Raw genomic sequence first — 21,356 nt, 5'->3', positions numbered from 1 at the left:
GTATTTGCTGAATGCTGACGGCAAACGAGAAAGTATTATAATGTTTGCCTTTCTATTACTAATAATATAAAAGCAATCGTTATAATACTTTTTGTATACATTTTAATTCCTTTGTTTAACAGTTCTATCAGATTATTAGACAGACTTCTATCCGTATTAGACAGAACTGAACGATGACAGCGAACAAGGAGAATGTGAGTACTGTGTGCTCAGGCGCTGCCACACTCAGCGCCGTCAAAATAAAAGTCCGGCCTCGAACGCATCGGCCAAACAGAAAAACGTATCCGCCGATGCCGATATTTGAAAAATGCCAAATATCGGCCGATATATCGGCCTTGGAGATATATCGGTCGACCACTAATCACAAGTGTGATTACCAAAGCCGCAGCGTTAATGAATTGCTCAAAAAGACTCATGAATTGAGGAGTTACCAGTGCGAATCAGTCTGACACATCTTTCTGATGAATCTTTCACTACATGAACTGACAGAGATCAGGCTACTGAATCAACAGAACTCACTTAACTGCAAGTTTCATGTCCCTGCATCATTATTTCAATATTGCCATGACATTTCTACCCTGCCAGCAAAAAAGCACAAAGACCTCTCTTTATCCATATACTGTACCTCATTGTCATGCCTTTGGTGTATCTTGAGATTAGCTTGGAAGCATCATTTGGATTTTCATTGGTGGAAAAGCATAAGTTACTTGATATTAAATTCTTATTCAATGAGCTGTCACATAAAGTTGTACTGTTGGACCGAATATGAGAATGGCTATCATTAACTGCAGACTTGTGCTGATGGCTGAAACCCAGCCTAAAATTCAGTACAACAGCAGTGCATGTGATATTGCGTAAATACAAGCTCGTGATGGTTTTGTTTTATTACTGAAAAATAAACAATAAAATTACAAGCAAGCGTGATGAACAAACTGTAATTAATCCCTAACTGGTTTGGGGCGTATGAATCATCTCTTGACTCGTGGGAATGTAGTTCCAGAGAAGTGTTATGTGATTTTGACATCATTGTCTGGAACAGCTGTTGTTAAAAACTGACTAAAGCAAATTAATTAACCTGTTCAAAGGTTACAGGTACATTTTGTAAAGCTCCATGCATTACTTAGGAATGCATTCTAAATACAAAGAATGAGCAAACCTGACATCTTTAGCCCTTACAAAAACTGTTCAGTCTGTAAACCGAGAGAAGTCCCATCTACTTTCCATTATTTTGTTTATTTAGACTGAACATGGCGTGCACACAGAGGTTAAATTTAACTCAGCCATTGGCATCAAAAAGCGAAATGTGATGAATCAAAGGCTTTCGTCATTGGAGCCCTTACTCACATGTTCAGTGGTGCCAGTGATGACATGAAGCCCATCGTAGGTGGATTTTATGTACATGCCCTGAGTAACAGGAAGACAGAGAGAAAAATCATGAAAACAACAGAAAAAAAGAGAGCAAACCCTGTACAGTTGGTAAAGAGGAACCTACAGCCATGCAAAGGAAATATATGTCTGATTCATATTCTGTGTGCTGATTTCGTCTTCTGACAGTATCTGGTTTAATGTAGCAGGTCTTGTAATCACTGGGGCTGAGGTCAACCAGGAACACCATTTTGGTTAATACTGGTAGACCATTTTGGACCAGCAAAAAAAATAAAATAAAAAATCTGCTATCAAGTTCCAAAAAACTGTTTAATCACCTTACAGAAGTTATTTCCCCCCTCCCAATTTAAATTTTGTCATAATTTACTCATCCTCAAGTCATTCCACACCCTTATAACTTTCTTCATTCCATTAAACACAAACATGTTTAAAGGAAACATTTTGAATTTTTTTTTGTTCATGCAATTACAATCAATGCAGACTGGAACTTGCATGGGAATACTAATTTTATTGATCTATCAAGCATTTAAAACATGAAATTGACAAAAATGCCCAAACCCTTTTGTGTTCCATGGAAGAATATAATATGGGGTTTAATTAATGGCATAAGTGTTATGAGATTTTTTTTTTTTTCTCCAGTGAAGATATCCAATATGAACATAAATAAGAATTCTCACCAATCCCTCTCCTGGTTTGATGTTGGTCAGTTGAACTTCCTCCAGACATGCTGACTGGCTCATGAGATGATCAGAGGTGGTTCTCACAGTCTGGTCACAAATACTGTTCAATACCTTTGACTGCAATTTAGAAGAACAGAGTGTTTAGAAAAATAGTGTTGGATGGATGAACAACATCTCCAAAATGGCTAACTTTATTTGGATAGTCTACTTTAGACATGTCAACTAGCAGTCATTAGAGTATTAATAGACTGTCTATTGGTTCCCCCAACAGACATTCCACTGACTACAAGTAACTTTGCAAGTTTGCCAGCTTTTTCTAATAACCCTAACAGTCTACTTATAATTAGTAAAATATGGACTAATAATTGGTCAAACTTGGCTATGCGATACAAATCCATACATATCTGAGGGTTTATTTCCACATTTGCCCCATGGCATAGTATCAGGTGAACGGAGAAGAATACAGCAACCAAGTCCCAAGGGGAAGGAGTTGAGATAATAGCTATTATCTAATTTTTCAGTTACGAACAGTTTTTTAAAACTATGGGAACTCCCTTCCTTCTCCAAAACCCACCCTTTTCCACTTTACGCTTCCAAACCACCCAGTTACAGCTCGTCATTACCAACAGTAGACTGGTGGAGTATATTTCTGCTCATGCAAGCATCCCACCAACTGAAAAGCAATACTATGGATAAATGTAAATAAAAACACATGATCATAGGAGGTGTTCCAGAGTCTAGTGGACTAACACATTGATTATACTAATAATGTAAGCACTTTTTTAAATCTGATCTAATGCAATCTTTAATTTAGGCCTGGAAAAACAGATCCATTAGTTCTACTTAAAAAATCCACAATAATCCACAGAAGCCAAGCCCATAAATGAAGTCCAACAAACCATGGGGCTTGCATAAACAAACTGAATGCCATCTGAGCTTTGATTTAACTTTCCACTCAATGCACAAGTACAGGAGTGTAAACAAAATGAGCAGCAACATTCTGGATGAAACACTGGAGAGAGCAGCAAGTGCCCATGATTTATTTTGACTTATGAATGTGTCACTGCTAGAATTGTGTCAACATTAAACCTAGGTTGTAATCTGAAAAGCTGAATGAAGTTCAGCCAGGTGGTCCTAATGAGTAGCACATTTTCCTCTCTATATAGTGTGCAACATAACGTAATATACAAATCATCTACATTGGTCTTGTATTGCAGACAGCCCGTTTATACTATAAACTTCTTACGAATAGGCTGGCTTTATTTCTGTCATGGTTGCTTGACAGTGAAGAAGATAAATAATAGAACCCAACCCATTCCCGCTTTGTGTTTGTGATTTTGTCAGCCCATTATGCCTACACTTAGCATGTACTTGCATGTCATTTCCAAACTTCCTTCACCCTGCCTAATGCCCAATACTTTGCATGTTTGACTGCATATGCTCACATATCTGCACTGCGCGAAAGAGTTTTTATTTCCAGTGCTGGGCAGATTAATGATATTCTATCACTGAAAATTCTAGTCAGTAATGATTACACATTATATGTAATGTATTCTGAATACTTTATAATTACTTTGAGATTGTTTTTGGCCTAAATTGTTTACTACATAGATTTGAGTATGATAAAATGCATTTTGATATAAAAATACAAAGAGAAAAATATATACATAAAAAGTACATATACATACATACACACACACACACACACACACACACAATCCTCATTTACAAAATTAAGTGAAATAAATAAATAATGTGAGTATGAAAAATTAGTATAAAATGAGTATTAAAAAAGTAATACTGGAAATGCAAAATACTTACAACATCCAAAATCTTCTCTTCCATGTCATAGATAGTGCAGTCCTGTGCAAGAAAGAAAGAAAAAGTGCAGAACATTGAAACCTCTGTGAATAATAACAAAAAGTTCAGATTTAGGGATGTTGTATAATTACAGAGCTTGACACAACAACAGTGAATGACCTCCAGCCTCAAATAAATGTCCAGTCCAAGACAAGATAATTACACAGCACATTGTGGGAGTGCACCAAAGTGAGGAAGAGGAGGACAAGGAAACCCAGCATCTGGTGCATTAAGGGTATAAAGGAAAGAAGGTTTCAATAAAGGCATTTTGATGTCATATATTTTAAAGGAATGTTCAGAAGATTTCATATACTGAGCTGAAATTAAAAGTACACTGAATAGGAACCAGTCCTGATCTAAAGAAGCTTATTGTTTTAAATGTTCGAAGGTTGCTGGACATTTGCTATGTCAGCTTTGAAGGAACAGTTTATCCAGTGATAATCAACACTTAGTACACAGACTACATCAAATATGGTGACACACATCAACTAGAGTGTAAACCTCATTGGATTTCATGTCATGTGACCAAACATCTGGTCTGAGGTTTGTATCACCATATTTGTTGTAGTTTGTATGTTCATCATTATTTTATTTTATACTCAAAGTGACCTAAATTCAGTCCAATACAATGGTTCATACATTTATAATCCTATTTTGGAGCTTCACGTGACTGGGAATGAGAGGGAAATGTCAGAAGCAGTTTTTTTTTTCTGTCACCCCTCCGCATTTGTCATGCTGCATTCCCGTTCTCCAGTAAGAGGCTACGCAATCTAATGATTTTACCCCACATCATTAAACTCCTGACTGAGCTGGAAACTTGACCAGACAATCTCTTGACCCCTCCGTTCCATACACCCAGACCACTTCTGACCAGTTTGATCTTTGGCGAGATCCCTATTGGCTCTGGTTCCAGTTTACTCTCTATAGAGACTCTTGGTTGACCATTATTTTAACCATTCGCACAAGTGAAATAAATAAATAAACACATAACATATATATAATAAATATATAATATATAATATTTGTAATAGTTTTAGTACAAGTATTATATATTTATTTTTCATTTAAATATATTTATTTTTCATTTAATTGAATGGTTATCTAAACACTTATATTAGCATAAAGGCCCGTTCACACCAAGAATTGAGAGTTTAATAAGTATCCCAACTACCATAGACAGCCAAGACCTATGAAACCCCAGCCATGAAGTCACAAGTCTACGGAATATTCCATTACTCAAACAAGAATCTATGCTGAGCTGTCAAAATGTTAAAGTTCTCTCAAATTCTCATAGAAAATCTTAGACCACTGTCTGAAAACACAAAAACAAGTTCTTGGAAGAAATTTGGAATGTCTACAATGTGACTGAACTGAACACTGCCTCTGACCAATGATAATCCTTCAATGCCAAAAACTTTTCATATTAACTAAATTAAAATATACTTTTTAACCATCCAAACACCTTTGAAAACTAGCCAAGAATTTAACAGGAGAGAGTATATACTCCAAGCAAGGAAGATAACATGAAGGAATGCTGGAGGCCAACTTTAAAAGAGCACCCTGGCTTGTTTAATGAAACTGTAAACTCAGAACCTGTGACTTATGTGTTGGGGGTCTGCTTATTACTGTCTGAAGTAAACCCCCCAAAGCAAACACTACAAAACAACATATGGTTAGATAACTAGCTGCAGTTTCCAGCTCCACTGGGAAACGCATGAGAGCTTTACAATGAACATGGAAGGCGAACGTTAGCATGTTCAGCGTGTCTATACTATTTAAAGGCACGGTCATTGTACTGACCTGTTGCACTGTAGTGGTCAGTTCCAGACACAACTGAATGATTTTGTTCTTGGTGGAGGTGAAATCACTGATCCCCGTCAATGGAGTTCTGCAGACAGAGGAAATTAAGGTTAAAAGACCTTACAACATTCACACTGTATAAAGATCACATTAATACAGGACAAGATCACATTAGGACAGGACAACAAACTCCTTGTGAAGGGTTTTCTGATGTGGCCTTACAATAGCAAAGAACTTTATTTCCATCACAGTGTGTCTGGAGTTTCTGAGTCTGTGGTCATAAAAACTGCAGCTGGAATTAAACACGTTAACCATGTCAGCTCCCTATGAAACCATTAAGCACAGTCAGTTTCCATTTCTTTCTTTCCCAGACAGATCAGAACAATCGCACCATGTAACTTAAGAATATATCTATTTATTTGAAAGGGGAAAAACATAATCTAAAGAGAATCAAGCGATACTACATTTTGTTGGTCGCTTGTTATTGCACCAGGGAGCTCCACACACACCGAAATCTCAATGGACTGAATTACTGCTACGGATATGTTGATATGCCTCTATGAAAAACGCAAGAGTCTTGGACAACAGCTGCAATTTTGATTTCTCCCATTTATATATATATTTACAAGTGGACCGCCTGTTATACAGTCTCTGGTCAACCCTATTGGAATTGTGTGAGGATCATTTGTGTGGTTTGTGGAGTAGCTGCCTTGCTGATTTGTCATAATTAAACAATTATTTTCAATTTCTTATTTTTTATTTCACATTTTGGTGAATTAAACAAAGACTATTGGAGTATGATTTACAAGAAAAGACTATTTCAGTCTTCAACATTTCTATTTATTTAAATGTTACTTGCCATTTCCTTGTAATTATACTGTATGTGAATTTTCTAGCAGTTTCAAATTGTGTAAATTGTGTAAATTGATTCAAAGTAAATCCTACACCAAACTGAAACATAGCTTTTGTGCTCACAAAAATCTCTCCTTCATGAAAAAGATGTGGTTAGCTGTGCACAGAGGGTTAGGAAAGAAAGGCGGATTGTATCTGGTTTCAACTGTCTGCCCTGTCTGGAAAAATCTAAGTGCTGCTCATGCAAGTCTAAGTTTGTACTTTACAGTGAAATATATGACCTTACAGTGGGTTAACATCAGCTTTAAGAGTAAAAACCCCTTATAAATCATCCGTGTGCAACACACCATAGCCCTTTACATGCTATACGTCCTCATAAATAAAGAAGCAACAGAAACAGAAATACGCAATATAGAAATATGTAAAGAAATTATGTTTGTACCTGTCCAGCCATGCCAGGAGGCTTTTGGCTGCTCCAATAAGTTCAACCACAGAGGAGAGGAATTCATTTGGGAGCTTGCTAGACGTGTTGCTTTCATACGTAGGGCTCTTCCTTCGTTCTGATGTTGCGGTGTGAAGGCTGTTGGTCACAGCTCTCATCTTTAGCACCAGGTTCTTCAAGTTATCTGTCTCCACACCATAGTTCTGAGCAAGAAGTAGAATTATATATTTATTGTAAATTATGTATTACTGTAAATCCAAAGTATACGTTGTTTTTTACATATACGCTAGGGTATACACACGGTGCGTGTGATGTAAATATCGTCATCACCACAGTAAAATTGAAATAAAATCACAACATGGTTTAGTATGATTACCAAAATGCAAAGGCTGTGATTTAATTAAAGGGGTCCTATTGTGCTTTTTCACTTTTTCAGCTTTAGTTAGTGTGTAATGTTGCTGTTTGAGCATTAAAAAACATCTGCATGGTTACAAAGCTCAAAGTCCACTCTAAAAGGAGATATTCTCTTTAACAGAATCATTTAAAGGAGTCCTATTATGCCCCTTTTACAATATGAAATATAAATCTCTGGTGTCCTCAGAATGTGTCTGTGAAGTGTCAGCTCAAAATACCCCACAGATCATTTATTATATCATTTTGAAAATGCCTATTATGAGTGGAAGCAGAAACACGCTATTTTTGTGCATGTCTCTTTAAATGCAAATAAACTGCTGCTCCCCGCCCCCTTTTACAGAATAGGACTGTGCCTTTACAGCTCGTACCTCAGATATTCTGCTAAAAAACATCTGTTTGGTTTTGATTATCATATCTTTCGCGCTGAAATCATGCATTTTAAACCATATTAGTTTAAACTTCTGATATTGGGTTTTCTGAGCTCACACATCCGAATTTCAAATGTGCCTTAACATTATTTGCACTAACTAGTTTGTCCACAAGATAGCAATACTGGCCGGGCCTTTGTTTTATAGTCTTTTATGAGTATAACAAAATTTTTATTGGTCATATAAGTTTTGGAGAGAAATAGCGCAGATGATGGACAAGAATGATTCGCATTCAGCTTCATACATACACTAACCGTTTGCGTCAAAAACGAATTATACTTTGGGCTTAACAACATCATGAACATTCACTAGATTCTAGCATATAGAAATTTATAAAGGAGATTTTAGTAAACAAAAACTCCATAAAACTCTTTGAAGGTTGCATGATCTAGGACTTTTTTTTTTTTACAGTGCCTGCCACTTTAAAGACTGTAAGTCTGTCCCTCACAGCCCCATTTTCACCGGTGTTAAATTCAATATGACATCTTACCTGATTATAGTCTATATATGGGTATGTGTCTAAGCCACTCAGAAATAGAAACTATTTTCAGTATTGTGATTTGTCACAATGGCATATTGAATGATGCCTTAAAGTTTAACTAGACAGAGTGGAGCTGTATGTGGCAGTGGCAGCGCTTAACACTGTTTTGAGAGGATTAGAGGCATACACACAGAATGCATTCAAGCATTTAAACAGTTGACACAACACAACTGACAGGATGGAACAATACAGGGACTGTATTGTTTTCTAAAAAAAAATTTTGATTAAAGGGACAGTTCATCCAAAAATGAAAATTTGATGTTTATCTGCTTACCCCCAGGGCATCCAAGATGTAGGTGACTTTGTTTCTTCAGTAGAACACAAACGGAGATTTTTAACTCAAACCGTTGCAGTCTCGTGATTCCATCCACTTGCATTATATGACTGATAGACTGCAGCGGTTTGAGTTAAAAATCTTCGTTTGTGTTCTACTGAAGAAACAAAGTCACCTACATCTTGAATGCCCTGGGGTAAGCAGATATACATCAAATTTTCATTTTTGGGTGAACTATCCCTTTAATCTGTCTTAAATGCAGCACTCATGGCATGAGGTTTTGAAAAACAGCAAGGCACAAAGCAACGGTTTCTGGTACACTGACCAACAACTGTTAATTTTATTCATTCATCCATTCATTCCTTCATTCATTTCAATGACTGAGGGAGCAATACATTTAATATGTCACTGAACTGATTATTGCTTCAGCAGTGAAACTTTCTTCTGGTAGCATTCCATGCCTATGAGATGTGCACATGCAAGCACCTGATGGATATGAACAACAAACTTTTGCATTCCACTGCTCCAAATTTTTGGTTTCCTTGCATGCCTTTGAATTACAACACTTGTTTGATTTATAAACAAAACTTTATGCTTGACTTGCCTCAGTACAGTTTGTTTGTAGTAGGCAAATTCTATCCACCTCTGGCATGCAATGAATGAAGGTTTGTCCAGTAGACGCAGCAAAAAGCAAAGAGACTGTATTGCACACAGTGCAGTTTTATCCACGCTTAGAAGTACCATCCTTGGTGTATCAAATTCAACACCCCTTGCTCAAGTGTTTCATGATGTAAAGCAATTGGACTGTTTAAAATTCACAGCCCTATTTAGACTCTAAAATTGTTTGGCAAAATGTGTGTTGCTTGATTTAGCTGCTAAACCTGGCATCCCCATGTGCTCCACTTTTAATATCTTGGAAAGGACACATCTGAACTGCAGACTAGAGTGTTCCTCCTGGTCTGGCAAATCTAAAGATTGCAAAAGTACTGCATCTAAGCCTGATACCCCTTTTTTTTCCCTGATTAAAAAAAGAGTATCTGCTATGTATTTCCTCACCCTCATCACTTTCCAAATAGTATGACATTTTTGCTTGCACATTCAAATGTGGCGTGTTGTGCCAGGGTTGATGTCAATAACGCAAGAGGTTTATGTATGTCTTGCATCCTTATTGATGTAGAATTTAAAGCAAAGCATTTTGAGGTGTAAAAAATCATATGAACTAATTTTCTTATATGAATCAAATGAACTAATTTTATGGTGCTTTTATAGCGTTGGACAACCTCTGGTCCACCTGCCTTCACTAACAGTGTGAAAGTTGATAGTACATTTTGATAGTAATATTGGGTGAACTATTTCTTTAAGCAGCAAGCTATTAGATGTATATTTAGTAATAGCTGTCCTGTGAATCACAAAACCTTCAAATTGAGGAACAGAACTTCTATGGCTCCATAAAAATCTTTTCAGCTGCATATAAAGTAATTCATTCATCACACTCAAAGAAAAACTGCAGTGCTTTACAAATATAGGACAGGAAGAGCTAAATAAACTTTCCTAAACATTAGATCACTCTCACCCAAAGCAGTTATTGTAAATGAAATGATCACAGATAATCGTTTTGATGTACTCTGCTTGACTGAAACCTGGCTAAAACCTAATGATTATATTGGTCTAAATGAGTCTACTCCACCAAGCTACTGTTATAAGCATGAGCCCCGTCAGACTGGTCGTGGCGGCGGTGTTGCAACAATATATAGTGATATTCTCAATGTTACTCAGAAGACAGGATACAGGTTTAACTCATTCGAAATACTTCTGCTTAATGTTACACTGTCAGATATGCAAAAGAAATCTATTGTATCTCTTGCTCTGGCTACTGTGTATAGACCACCAGGGCCATATACAGATTTCCTAAAAGAATTTGCAGATTTTCTCTCAGACCTATTGGTTACTGTTGATAAAGCGCTAATTGTCGGAGATTTTAACATTCACGTTGATAATACAAATGATGCATTAGGACTTGCGTTTACTGACCTAATAAACTCTTTTGGAGTCAAGCAAAACGTCACCGGGCCCACTCATCGTTTTAATCATACGCTAGATTTAATTATATCGCATGGAATTGATCTTACTGATATAGATATCGTACCTCAAAGTGATGATGTTACTGACCATTTCCTTGTATCGTGCATGCTGCGTATTACTGATATTAACTATATCGCTCCGCGTTATCGTCTGGGCAGAACTATTGTTCCAGCCACCAAAGACAGATTCACAAATAACCTGCCTGATTTATCTCAACTGCTCTGTGTACCAATAAGTACACATGAACTAGACGAAATGACTAGCAACATGGGCACTATCTTCTCTAATACATTAGAAGCTGTTGCCCCCATCAAATTGAAAAAGGTTAGAGAAAAACGTACTGCGCCATGGTACAACAGTAATACCCATTCTCTCAAGAAAAAAACTCGTAGTCTTGAGCGCAAATGGAGAAAAACTAACTTGGAAGTTTTTAGAATTGCGTGGAAAAACAGTATGTCCAGCTATAGACAGGCTCTAAAAGCTGCCAGGGCCGAGCATATCCACAAACTCATAGAAAATAACCAAAACAATCCAAGGTTTTTATTTAGCACAGTGGCTAGATTAACAAATAACCAGACGCCACCCGATCTACATATTCCCTCACAGTTTAATAGTAATGACTTTATGAATTTCTTCACTGATAAAATAGATAACATCAGAAATACAATAACAAATGTAGATACAGCGTATATTACTTCAGCTTCATTCATCGCACCAAAAGAAAAACTGCAGTGCTTTACAAATATAGGACAGGAAGAGCTAAATAAACTTATCACTGCATCTAAACCAACAACATGCCTATTAGATCCTGTAGCCACTAAATTACTGCAAGAGTTGTTACCTTTAGCAGAAGAACCACTTCTCAATATTATTAACTCATCGTTATCTTTAGAACACGTCCCAAAACCATTCAAGCTGGCGGTTATTAATCCTCTTATTAAGAAACCACAACTAGATCCTAATGAACTGACAAATTACAGACCCATTTCAAATCTTCTGTTTATGTCTAAAATATTAGAAAAAGTTGTGTCTGCTCAATTGTGCTCCTTCCTTCAAAAAATGATCTCTATGAAGAATTTCAGCCAGGTTTCAGGCCCCACCATAGCACAGAAACTGCACTTGTTAAAATTACAAATGACTTGCTTCTTGCGTCAGACCAAGGTTGCATCTCATTGCTAGTTTTACTTGATCTTAGTGCTGTGTTCGACACTATAGATCATGACATACTCATAGATCGATTACAAAACTATACCGGTATTCAAGGGCAGGCTTTAAGATGGTTTAGATCCTACCTGTCCGATCGCTACCACTTTGTTTATTTAAATGGGGAGTCATCTCAGTTATCACCAGTAAAGCATGGAGTGCCTCAAGGATCTATCCTAGGTCCTCTGCTATTTTCAATATACATGTTACCCCTTGGTAATATTATTTGAAAATACGGAATTAGTTTCCATTGTAATGCTGATGATACTCAACTATATATCTCAACAAGACCAGATGAAACTTCAAAATTATCTAAGCTAACAGAGTGTATTAAAAATTTAAATGTTTGAATGACCAATCATTTTCTCCTATTGAATTCGGATAAGACAGATACTACTAAATATATTGTAGAAACTTAATTTTCTGTAAAGCTGCTTTGCAACGATTTGTATCGTGAAAAGTGCTATACAAATAAACTTGAATTGAATTGAATTCCTGTTAAATAGTTGTCCAGATTTACTGTAAACCCCAACGGTAAAATTAACTAAATGAAATGATTTATTTCACTTAAACATAACTGAAAGTTCACTGAACTTAACAGAAAAAAAGTTACATTTATTGAACTCAGTAACTCATTATATTAAGCTGAACTTAAACTGTTTTTAAGATTTGAGTTAATATGTTTATACAATCTAATCAAATGAGTTAGCTTAGTCAATTGTCATGATTTTAGCCTGTGTTTCCCTGTCTTGTGTTGTGTGTTCAAGGACTTTTATTTTGTATTGTGTTCCTATTGTTTCTGTGTTCCCTTCCTGTGTTTAGTTCCTGGTTTGCCTCTTTGTTCCCTTCATCTGCTGTGTTTGTTAGCATAGCGACCCCTATTAGTTTCCATAGTAATTAATTAGTTCCACAATCTCCTTGTTAGCCCCTTGTTAACTCATGTATTTATACCCCTGTGTTTCCCTTTTTTTTGTCAGTGTTTTGTTCTGCTATCTTCTTGCGCCTTGTACCTTGCATACCTATGTTTATTGTTTATCTTGTTAACGTACATTAATAAACCTTTTGCACATGGCTCCGTCTCATGACTAGAGGTACTCCAATCAACATTAATATCAGCATGTTACACTGGTGATGAGTTAATATCAATACCAGACAACTAAACGATCAAAAATGGTATATATCCTGAAATAAGACAATGTTATAATTCCCCAAAGTGCTTTGGGGTTTTTTATTTATTGAATGGTAAGGTTACCTACACCTGACATGGTTTGTAGGAAATGAGAGATTGGTTTCCTCCATCAGGGCATAGACAAAGTTCACGATAGATACTCTCACAGACTGGGGCAGGAATTTGCTTCCTATTCAGCACGAAATAGACTTTAGGACACCCCATCAGGGAGAGATCTGGAGTGCTGGTAACACTAACACGCAGCACTTTCTGTCTCCAGTACTTGGCCTGAGTGTCTTTAATATCATTTCCAGATATATGAGACAATAGGAGAATTTTTCCATCGAAGAGGCTGCTGTAATTTACAGATGAATAAGGTTTAGGGAGATGATCTGGAAAAATCATCTCATTCCAAATTATTAAATCTACAAGAATCCTTACTGTGATGCATTTCACATAATGCGTTACATCTTAGATTCTGTGTGTATATTACTTTATTATTTTATCTGAATATTTCATGCTTTTATATTATTCCACGGCTGCAATACTTGATTGCAACTGATCAATCAGACATTCTGTGGTCAAGTATTTGGAATAGTGCCTATAAAATTACTTTGAAAAATAATGGTTCTTTATTGGTATCTATGGTTCTATGAAGAACCTTTAACATTCATGGAAACTTTCCATTGCACAAAAGGTTCTTTATAGTGGAAAAAATATTTTTAAATGTTTAATGTTAAATGTTACTAAAACGTTCTTCATACTAAGGTTCACTGAAAGGTTCTTTTACAGAACTTCTCACATAATAACAATTTTAACTCAATTTTTAAATATGAAGCTACACACTGAAGGTAAAAACTGAGGATTTGTGGACACTGCCTGCTTTTGATCCTAAGGGTCTGGGCCCAATTATAGCATTCGGTGATGGACACTGGGATGTACTGTATCATTTACAAGCATTGACATGACCATCTGTCAAAGTAGCCAAGACCTTCTAAGCATGTCCATGTGTTCATATCAGGTCCTTGTATTTTCTACCCCCTACAGACACCAAAGTCTGTCTGAGCCATAGTCATCTCTCATGTAATTGTTTCCTTTTTTCAAAAACATACTGTTCTGTGTAGTAAACAACATTATTATTCCAGAAAGCTAGTGCACGTTACATGTTTTTCTCAAACATGTGTTCAAATAACAAGTGACTAACTACCTATTTGTAAATTAGCAGGTCAACGAAAGAAATTAATACTGTTTGACCAATATTTGTGTGCCAGGAAAAGCCTTTAGAAATTTTTAATTGAAGGACTGCATACAGCATTCACACAATAATAAATGAAGTTCTTTGAATGGCTCTGTGGGATATTGCTCAAAGCGATGTTGAAAAGAGTGCTGTAATGTTCTATACATTCCTTATGCTGGGTGTCCCAGCAAAGCAATGTATGTTGTACAATAACAATAGTAATGTAGAAACTGATCTATTATTTATTCCTTTAAATCATTTGGTTTCTCTGACCAAATAGCGTTATCATCTTTAACTAAAACTACGATTAAAACAAAAACCAACTAAAACTGAAATAAAAACTAACGAGAACTATATAGTAAAAAATAAATAAAGAAATTAATTAATTAATTAATTAATAGAATAAAATAGAAAAATAGTGTCAGCATGTTACACATCGACTAAAGTCGTATAAAAAATGTGCCAATTTTAAATTAATTTCAACTTTGAAAAACATTTTCTGAGACACCTTCTGTTCCATTCTTACGCATTGCAGTTGTTTAAAGCAAAATGTGTCCTTCTGTGTGAGCAGCTCTTCATTCTGTGCTCCCTGAGCTCAGTAAGTGTGGTTTGGCAAAATGTGTTGACTGTAATAGTAGCTTTACTAGGGCTTGTGCTGAGTGTGGACTGGCAAAAACATGCTGGCACTTCAGGCCTGAATTGCTCCAGTGGTAGTGAATAGTATATGGGGGAGAAATTCATTTTGTTCTTCTTTTTTTAATCATTTATTAAAAATGTACTTATTGTGAACATACACAAAACTCTTGGAGAGCCAAATTTAGCTTGATTAAAGTTTATTTGTTTAGTTTAGAGGAAGGGGTAGGTTTAAGGCTAAATGTAGGTTTAAAATCAACACTGTAGTGTAATAGCATTGCAATATAATTATATGTAGGTCTTTTAAGTTTAAGAACAATGTAACAGTATGTATGGACACAAAAACGACATGGTACCAAATGCTTATGTACAGTATACATAGTAGTAAAAGAAACCTAATATAAAACTGGTTAGTAAGTAAAGCTTAAATTGGTAGTCCTTAAATATATATTTCCAACAGTAAATATGTCATAAATAGGTCATTCATTTAGAGCCACAATAAATGTAAATAATGACACTAACCAGAGCACAGAGGAGATCTACGGCCTCTAAAACCAGTTCCTGGTGACCAATGCGGGCAATACCCAGTTCCTCAAGGTCCTGATGGGAGATCTTCAGTAGCTGTTCTCCATTAATCTTCTCTCTCTCAAAGTTGTGCACATACTGTTGTAGACTGTCATCCAGACCTTCACATGAAAAGAGGAAAGAAAAAAAAAATTCATATACTTTTATTGAGCAAGGATGCATTAAATTGTTCAAAAGTGACAGTCAAGAAATAATGTTTCAAAAGAGTTATATTCCAAATAAATGCTGAAAAAAAAATTTAAGCCTGGATAACATTACATGACTTTTAAAATCTGAACAGATTTTTAAAAAATCAGGGCAACAATCTGTAGTGTACAACTGTTTTTTGAGCAGCAAATAAGCATATTAGAGTGATTTCTGAAGGATCATGTTACACTGAAGACTGGAGTAATAAGGCTGAAAATTCAGCTTTGCATCACAGGAATAAGTTACATTTTAAAACAATCAAGTAGAAAAACGTTCTTTTAAATAGTAAATTGTACAATTTCATATTACCGTATTTTTGATCAAATAAATGCAGTTTGGTGAGTATAAGACTTTTTATTAAAAACATTAAAAAATCTTCCCAACCCTAAACTTTTGAACAGCAGTATTTGTAAGATAAATACATAAGATATGTAGGAAATTGACACTGCAACAGGTGTGTAGAGAGTTTCCAGACCCCATAAACATCATGTTGTTTTCACCTGCCTGAGTGTGTATGTGTGTCAAGCTGTTTAAACAATTGACAGGTTTTGTTGTTTTTGCAAAGGGTCAACTATAATTACAGCAAACCTACTAACTCCCAGAAAGTACACCTCAAAGGAAACTAATGTCAGCAGACTGGTTTAGCTGGATTCTTCAGGGCTTTGTTATGCCTTGTTCAGTTTCTTTACGCATTGATCTGTTTGGAAATGCTGATGTATTTCTTGCTTCTGTTTCCTTTTGATGTAAAACAAATGAAACTCGGTTACAAGGATTTGCTGAGCTAGCTCGGAACTTATGTCTGACTCTTGACATGGTGACAAGAGCGCCCTACACCCAGCCAGATACACAATGCACTCAGTCACCCAGGCTGCATCAGCAGTGAAGGACGGTGAAGGATGGTCCTGTGGGACGAGGGGGATGGGTGTTCACCCAGTCAAAGGCACTACAGAAAGAGCAGCTGCGAAGGTCTGGCCCTATGCCCTCGGACTCAACGGCTTGACAGGCCAGACAAAATCACTGACCTTAATATTCTAAACACAGTCCACCTCCATTTATCTTTGTAAAACTCAAACAAAGTTGAGGCTCTGCTATATCAGTGAACGGTTTGTTGCACGAAAGAAGTACACTTCAGCATACTTTCAAAAAGAGTAATTGTTATGGAAACAGTATACTTGCATGCAAACTGAATGTAATGTTTTTGACACCTAATTGCATGTTATTTACAATTCAATGAAAATGTATAGTTAAAATTTATATTAAATGTAATTAGTTGAACTTTAGAATAGGGATGGGTGATACCTTATCGTTTGGGATATACCGGTAAAAATTCTCTCCACGATACGAATTAGTCTTCCCGCGATAATAACAATAAAGCCTAGTTGTTGACATATTTCTGTGTGCGACTGTGCGGAGCAACATGGCGGAAGGCGGACGTGAAACTGAGGAGGAGTATATCGCGAAACAAGGAGCTCCTTCTACAGTCTGGAACTGGTTTGGTCAGGGCTGTACAGTGCGACAAAAAATCGGACTTAGCCTTGAATAAATGTTCTTCAGTAGCACAGTTTTGCATGTGTATGAACCTTACTGCTGATGCATACTGTGTCCAGGCAAGCAGATGAACCCAGAATATAAACGCAATGCGCAAAGTTACACATTAAATGGTTTCCCATAGAAAACCATTATAAAGAAAACACAGAACCATTTAGCACATTACGTTCATATTCCGGGCTCATGACTAAAAGCTATGAATTACTTCTATGATGCATATGTGGAGTTTCTACGCAAGGTTGCCCTCCAGCTTCCAGTGTGAATTAAATAGTCATTACATTACATGTGTACTCAGTAATGCTCGCAACACCAGGGTAAAAATAGGAAAGATAATACTTTTCTCTAAAGAAACTGGATTTTTTAATTTAAATTTTTTGTCTCTTAGTGGATGCATAAGATTTCCTGATTTATCGTCATTGATATCGTTATCGCAATAAATACCAGAAATTATCGTGATATTTTTTAAAGCCCATATCGCCCATCCCTACATTAGAATGTTTGTTTTGACCCACTTAAAGGGATAGTTCACCCAAATATAAAAATTCTGTCATTTACTCACTCTCATGCCATGTCAAACCTGTCTGAATTTCCTTCTTTTGCGGAACATAAATGGTGAAAGAATTTTCATTTTTGGGTGAACTATCCCTTATTATTTGTAATTTCATAATTACTTCTATTGTGTTTGATACATGGTTAAAGTGTACTGCTGAATGAACTGACAAGCATTTATGGTAAAGTAAAATATATTTTAAAGGGGTCATATGATGCGATTTCAAGTTTTCCTTTCTCTTTGGAGTGTTACAAGCTGATTGTGCATAGATAAGATCCCTGAAGTTGCAAAGACTAAAGTCTCAAAACCAAAGAGATATTCTTTATCAAAGTTAAAACTCTGCCACGCCCCCCTAAAACGGCTTGTTCTAACACGCCCCCACATATCTACGTCACTATGTGGAAATATTTGCGTAATGCCGCCCAAATGTGCACGCAAAGAAAGAAGGCGTGGTTTCAGTAACCGCAGTTAGTGTTGAAGCAGCATGTCAGGGAGACGCTGTGTGTTTTCTAGGCAAAAGCAAAAGCACTTTATTTGGCCTTCACAAAGTAGATGCATTTAGGAATCTTTAAGATCACTTACAACAGAACAGCAATGCATTTTATGGACGACCGTTTCATGAACCTAGGAGAGGAGGTAATTCTGACTTTGCTATGACAATCTGGCGCTTCAGAATCAGCTACTGTTTTGTTATTAGTTTAAGTATTTGCTATTGACTGTTCAAATGCGGAGTTTTGCGCATCGTGCGTGTGTGTGTGTGTGCGTGCGTGCGCACGCGTGTGTGTGTGAGAGAGAGACAGGGACACATCACAGTGGAGTCAGCTGTCTTAACCGTGGCTTGTGTACTGCAAACACATACCAGCTTCATCACTGTGTCTGTCACGCGACTCTGTTCCCCTTTCGGGCTCTGTCTTTACATTTATTTTGAAAGATGAAGCTCGCGATTATGGTAAGGGGCGTTACATTTCCGACGAGTGCTTGCGGTGTTCGGCCAATCACAATGCACTGGGTCAGCTGGCCAATCAGAGCAGACTGCGCTTGTCGGAAGGAGGGACTTTGTAGAAAACAAAGCGTTTGAGAGAGGCGGGGCATAGAGGACCTACAATAATGTACAGTATTTGCAAAATAATGTGTTTTTTGAAGCATGACAAAAGATTAAAAAATAATTATTTAAAATGTACTTCAAATAAAACTTTTAATTTGACATTATTACAATACACTTAACTACTTAAGTGTGTTAAGAAACATTGTCATGAAAGTGTCTCTCTTTAAGTAATACTAGATATCAGTGAGTAATACTAGAAATCAGCAACGTTTTTCATTTTAAGATTTAAAGACCAATACAAATGTACATTCAGTACAGTTAAGCATACCTCCTTTTCACAAGGATTAACAATGACAACGGACACAAGTTGCCAGAAAACAGTGGCATAGTGTTCCAGTTAGGGTTGTTGATACCAATACCAGTGAAATTTCACAGCAAACACTAGGATATTGAATAAAGTCCTTCAAATAAATAAATAAATATTAACTAATTAAACCAAAACTATGATATGAAGCCTAAAAAGTATGAAGGCAGCTCTAGACAAGTTTTTAAGTCATTGTTCAACTAAACAGAAATAAATAACCAGGGTGTAATTAAAAATTAAGGCTGTAAGTCTTTTAAAGCTCTGTAATTCCAAATTCATAAATAAAACAAACTGATCAGGCTTTCCACTATACTGTAATGCTGAATGGCTTTCACTACTCATTTCATAATCATACAATTGAGATTACACCAAAACACAATGTCTCCAAGGACGTAATCTTTACAATACACATATATACAATGTACACTGTACATTTATATACACACATAGACCTCAAAGAAATCAATTAAAAAAAGAACACAACATAAAATCGTAGAGTATTAGTGTATACTGTGAGGTGAACAAAGAGAGTATTTGAAATGTTCTCAAAGATTGAAGCCACGTGTTTCACTGCTATTGTGAAAAGCTGTTTCCGGCAGGACTAAGGATACATCCTAAAATGTCTATAACTCAACACTGCTATTTCAGCTAGTGCAGCAATGAAAAATCTTGGACAAAGTGTGTCTACAGATAATCAATACATTTTAAAGAGGTTAGTTTTGCTTCATGTTGCTTTTACACTTCTATGTAAAAGAGCTCTATACTTTTTAAAAGAGGATACATTTACATACAGTGATTTAATGGATTGATATGATCTTGGCGCCTCATTTATAATGGAGTGTGTATAGTGATCCTAAATGTGAACATATGACCGTTTCTGAAATATTCCTATGAACGATTTAAAAAGTCAGTATGCACAAAGATTTTTCAAAAGGCATCTCTCTTATAAATTGCAATTCATCCTAAATCCAAGCGCAATGTGTACAAATGCATCACCTCCACCTAAAGAACACCCACAAAAATCTCTTTATTGTTCAGAAGTTCAACATTCATCATCAATGGGCAAGAAAATCCAAGCATGCTTTCGAAAAATGTTAAATAATAATATTATTTTCAGGAAATCTTTAATATAAATGAATGAATTTCAGTAATTATTGAAAAGTAGTTAAAATGCTGCTCATTTGCACATATAATTAAATGAATGCATATTTATTTCAACATTTAATAAATGTAGAAATCATATTAAACAATTAATACATACTCTTAGCATAAACAATAGAATTAATTGAATTACTGGCTTACGAGTAGCAGAAAGTTATTATGCTCTTTAGTTTTTGTCCGCATGAGAAATTAAAGTCTTTATAAATCCTAATTTGTTCCTCACCTGATGTAGGATAAAATGTTTTTTACACTACCATTGAGAAATTTTAACCAAACTATGTTACAGACTTTCCATTAAGACCCTAAAGAATCATATCAACTTGTGGAAAATGGGCATTCTATGACCTCTTTAAGCTCAAATCTGATCATATGGGTGTTTTATAAATGAAGCCCCTGAGGATCGCACTGCAGAAAAAGCAGGGGCCTGGGTGTCTTTTTCACCTAGAAAATCTCTATTACAAAAAAAACACACAGCTCAACTACACCACGTTTTTTCTCTACAGTTTCTTTTGTCCGAGACTTGTTAAAGTATCATGTTTCTGATCAAAATTGGATAATTACACAGTTGGCTCAGTCTATATAGTCATGTTTTTGCTGGAGCAGATGTAGACAAGAATGACTCCTAAGCGATTGAGGTGTTCTGTTGTTGGATGTAATAATGAACATAGCAGTCGTCATTTACTCCTGATATCTGAGCGGCTGAAGACGCAGTGGATTAGGCTACATTTGTTTTTGAAGAGAATGCTCCCCCGATCTACATAAATGCGTCTATGTTCGCGAGAATCATTCGTGATCCAGCTTCACCCACAGAAGAAGTGAGTATAAGGTTTTTTAATGAATCTTTGCAAATCGCCTTTCCTAATAACGTGCTAATTAGCAAGTTTCACGATGAATGCGGCTAAAGTAAACAGTCTCTC

The 21,356-nt window shown here is 36.1% G+C and overlaps 1 protein-coding gene across 2 annotated transcripts in view; it reads right to left on the bottom strand.

Annotated features, from left to right (window-relative positions):
• The window catches only part of LOC107709534 (connector enhancer of kinase suppressor of ras 3-like), a 49,785-nt gene that overhangs the window by 6,648 nt on the left and 21,781 nt on the right, over positions 1–21,356 (bottom strand). For both annotated transcript variants that reach the window (XM_016514031.1, XM_016514032.1), the window contains exons 2-7: positions 15,523–15,686; positions 7,021–7,223; positions 5,727–5,814; positions 3,888–3,929; positions 2,064–2,183; positions 1,345–1,404 (exon numbers count right to left, since the gene is read on the bottom strand). In XM_016514031.1, coding sequence (XP_016369517.1) covers positions 1,345–1,404; positions 2,064–2,183; positions 3,888–3,929; positions 5,727–5,814; positions 7,021–7,223; positions 15,523–15,686 — 677 coding nt within the window. The remainder of the gene's footprint in view (positions 1–1,344; positions 1,405–2,063; positions 2,184–3,887; positions 3,930–5,726; positions 5,815–7,020; positions 7,224–15,522; positions 15,687–21,356) is intronic.

The sequence above is a fragment of the Sinocyclocheilus rhinocerous genome, unplaced genomic scaffold (genome assembly GCF_001515625.1).
Source record: "Sinocyclocheilus rhinocerous isolate Xijiao unplaced genomic scaffold, SAMN03320098_v1.1 scaffold4402, whole genome shotgun sequence".
Lineage (NCBI taxonomy): Eukaryota > Metazoa > Chordata > Actinopteri > Cypriniformes > Cyprinidae > Sinocyclocheilus > Sinocyclocheilus rhinocerous.
This window is presented reverse-complemented; position numbering and strand designations above follow the sequence as displayed.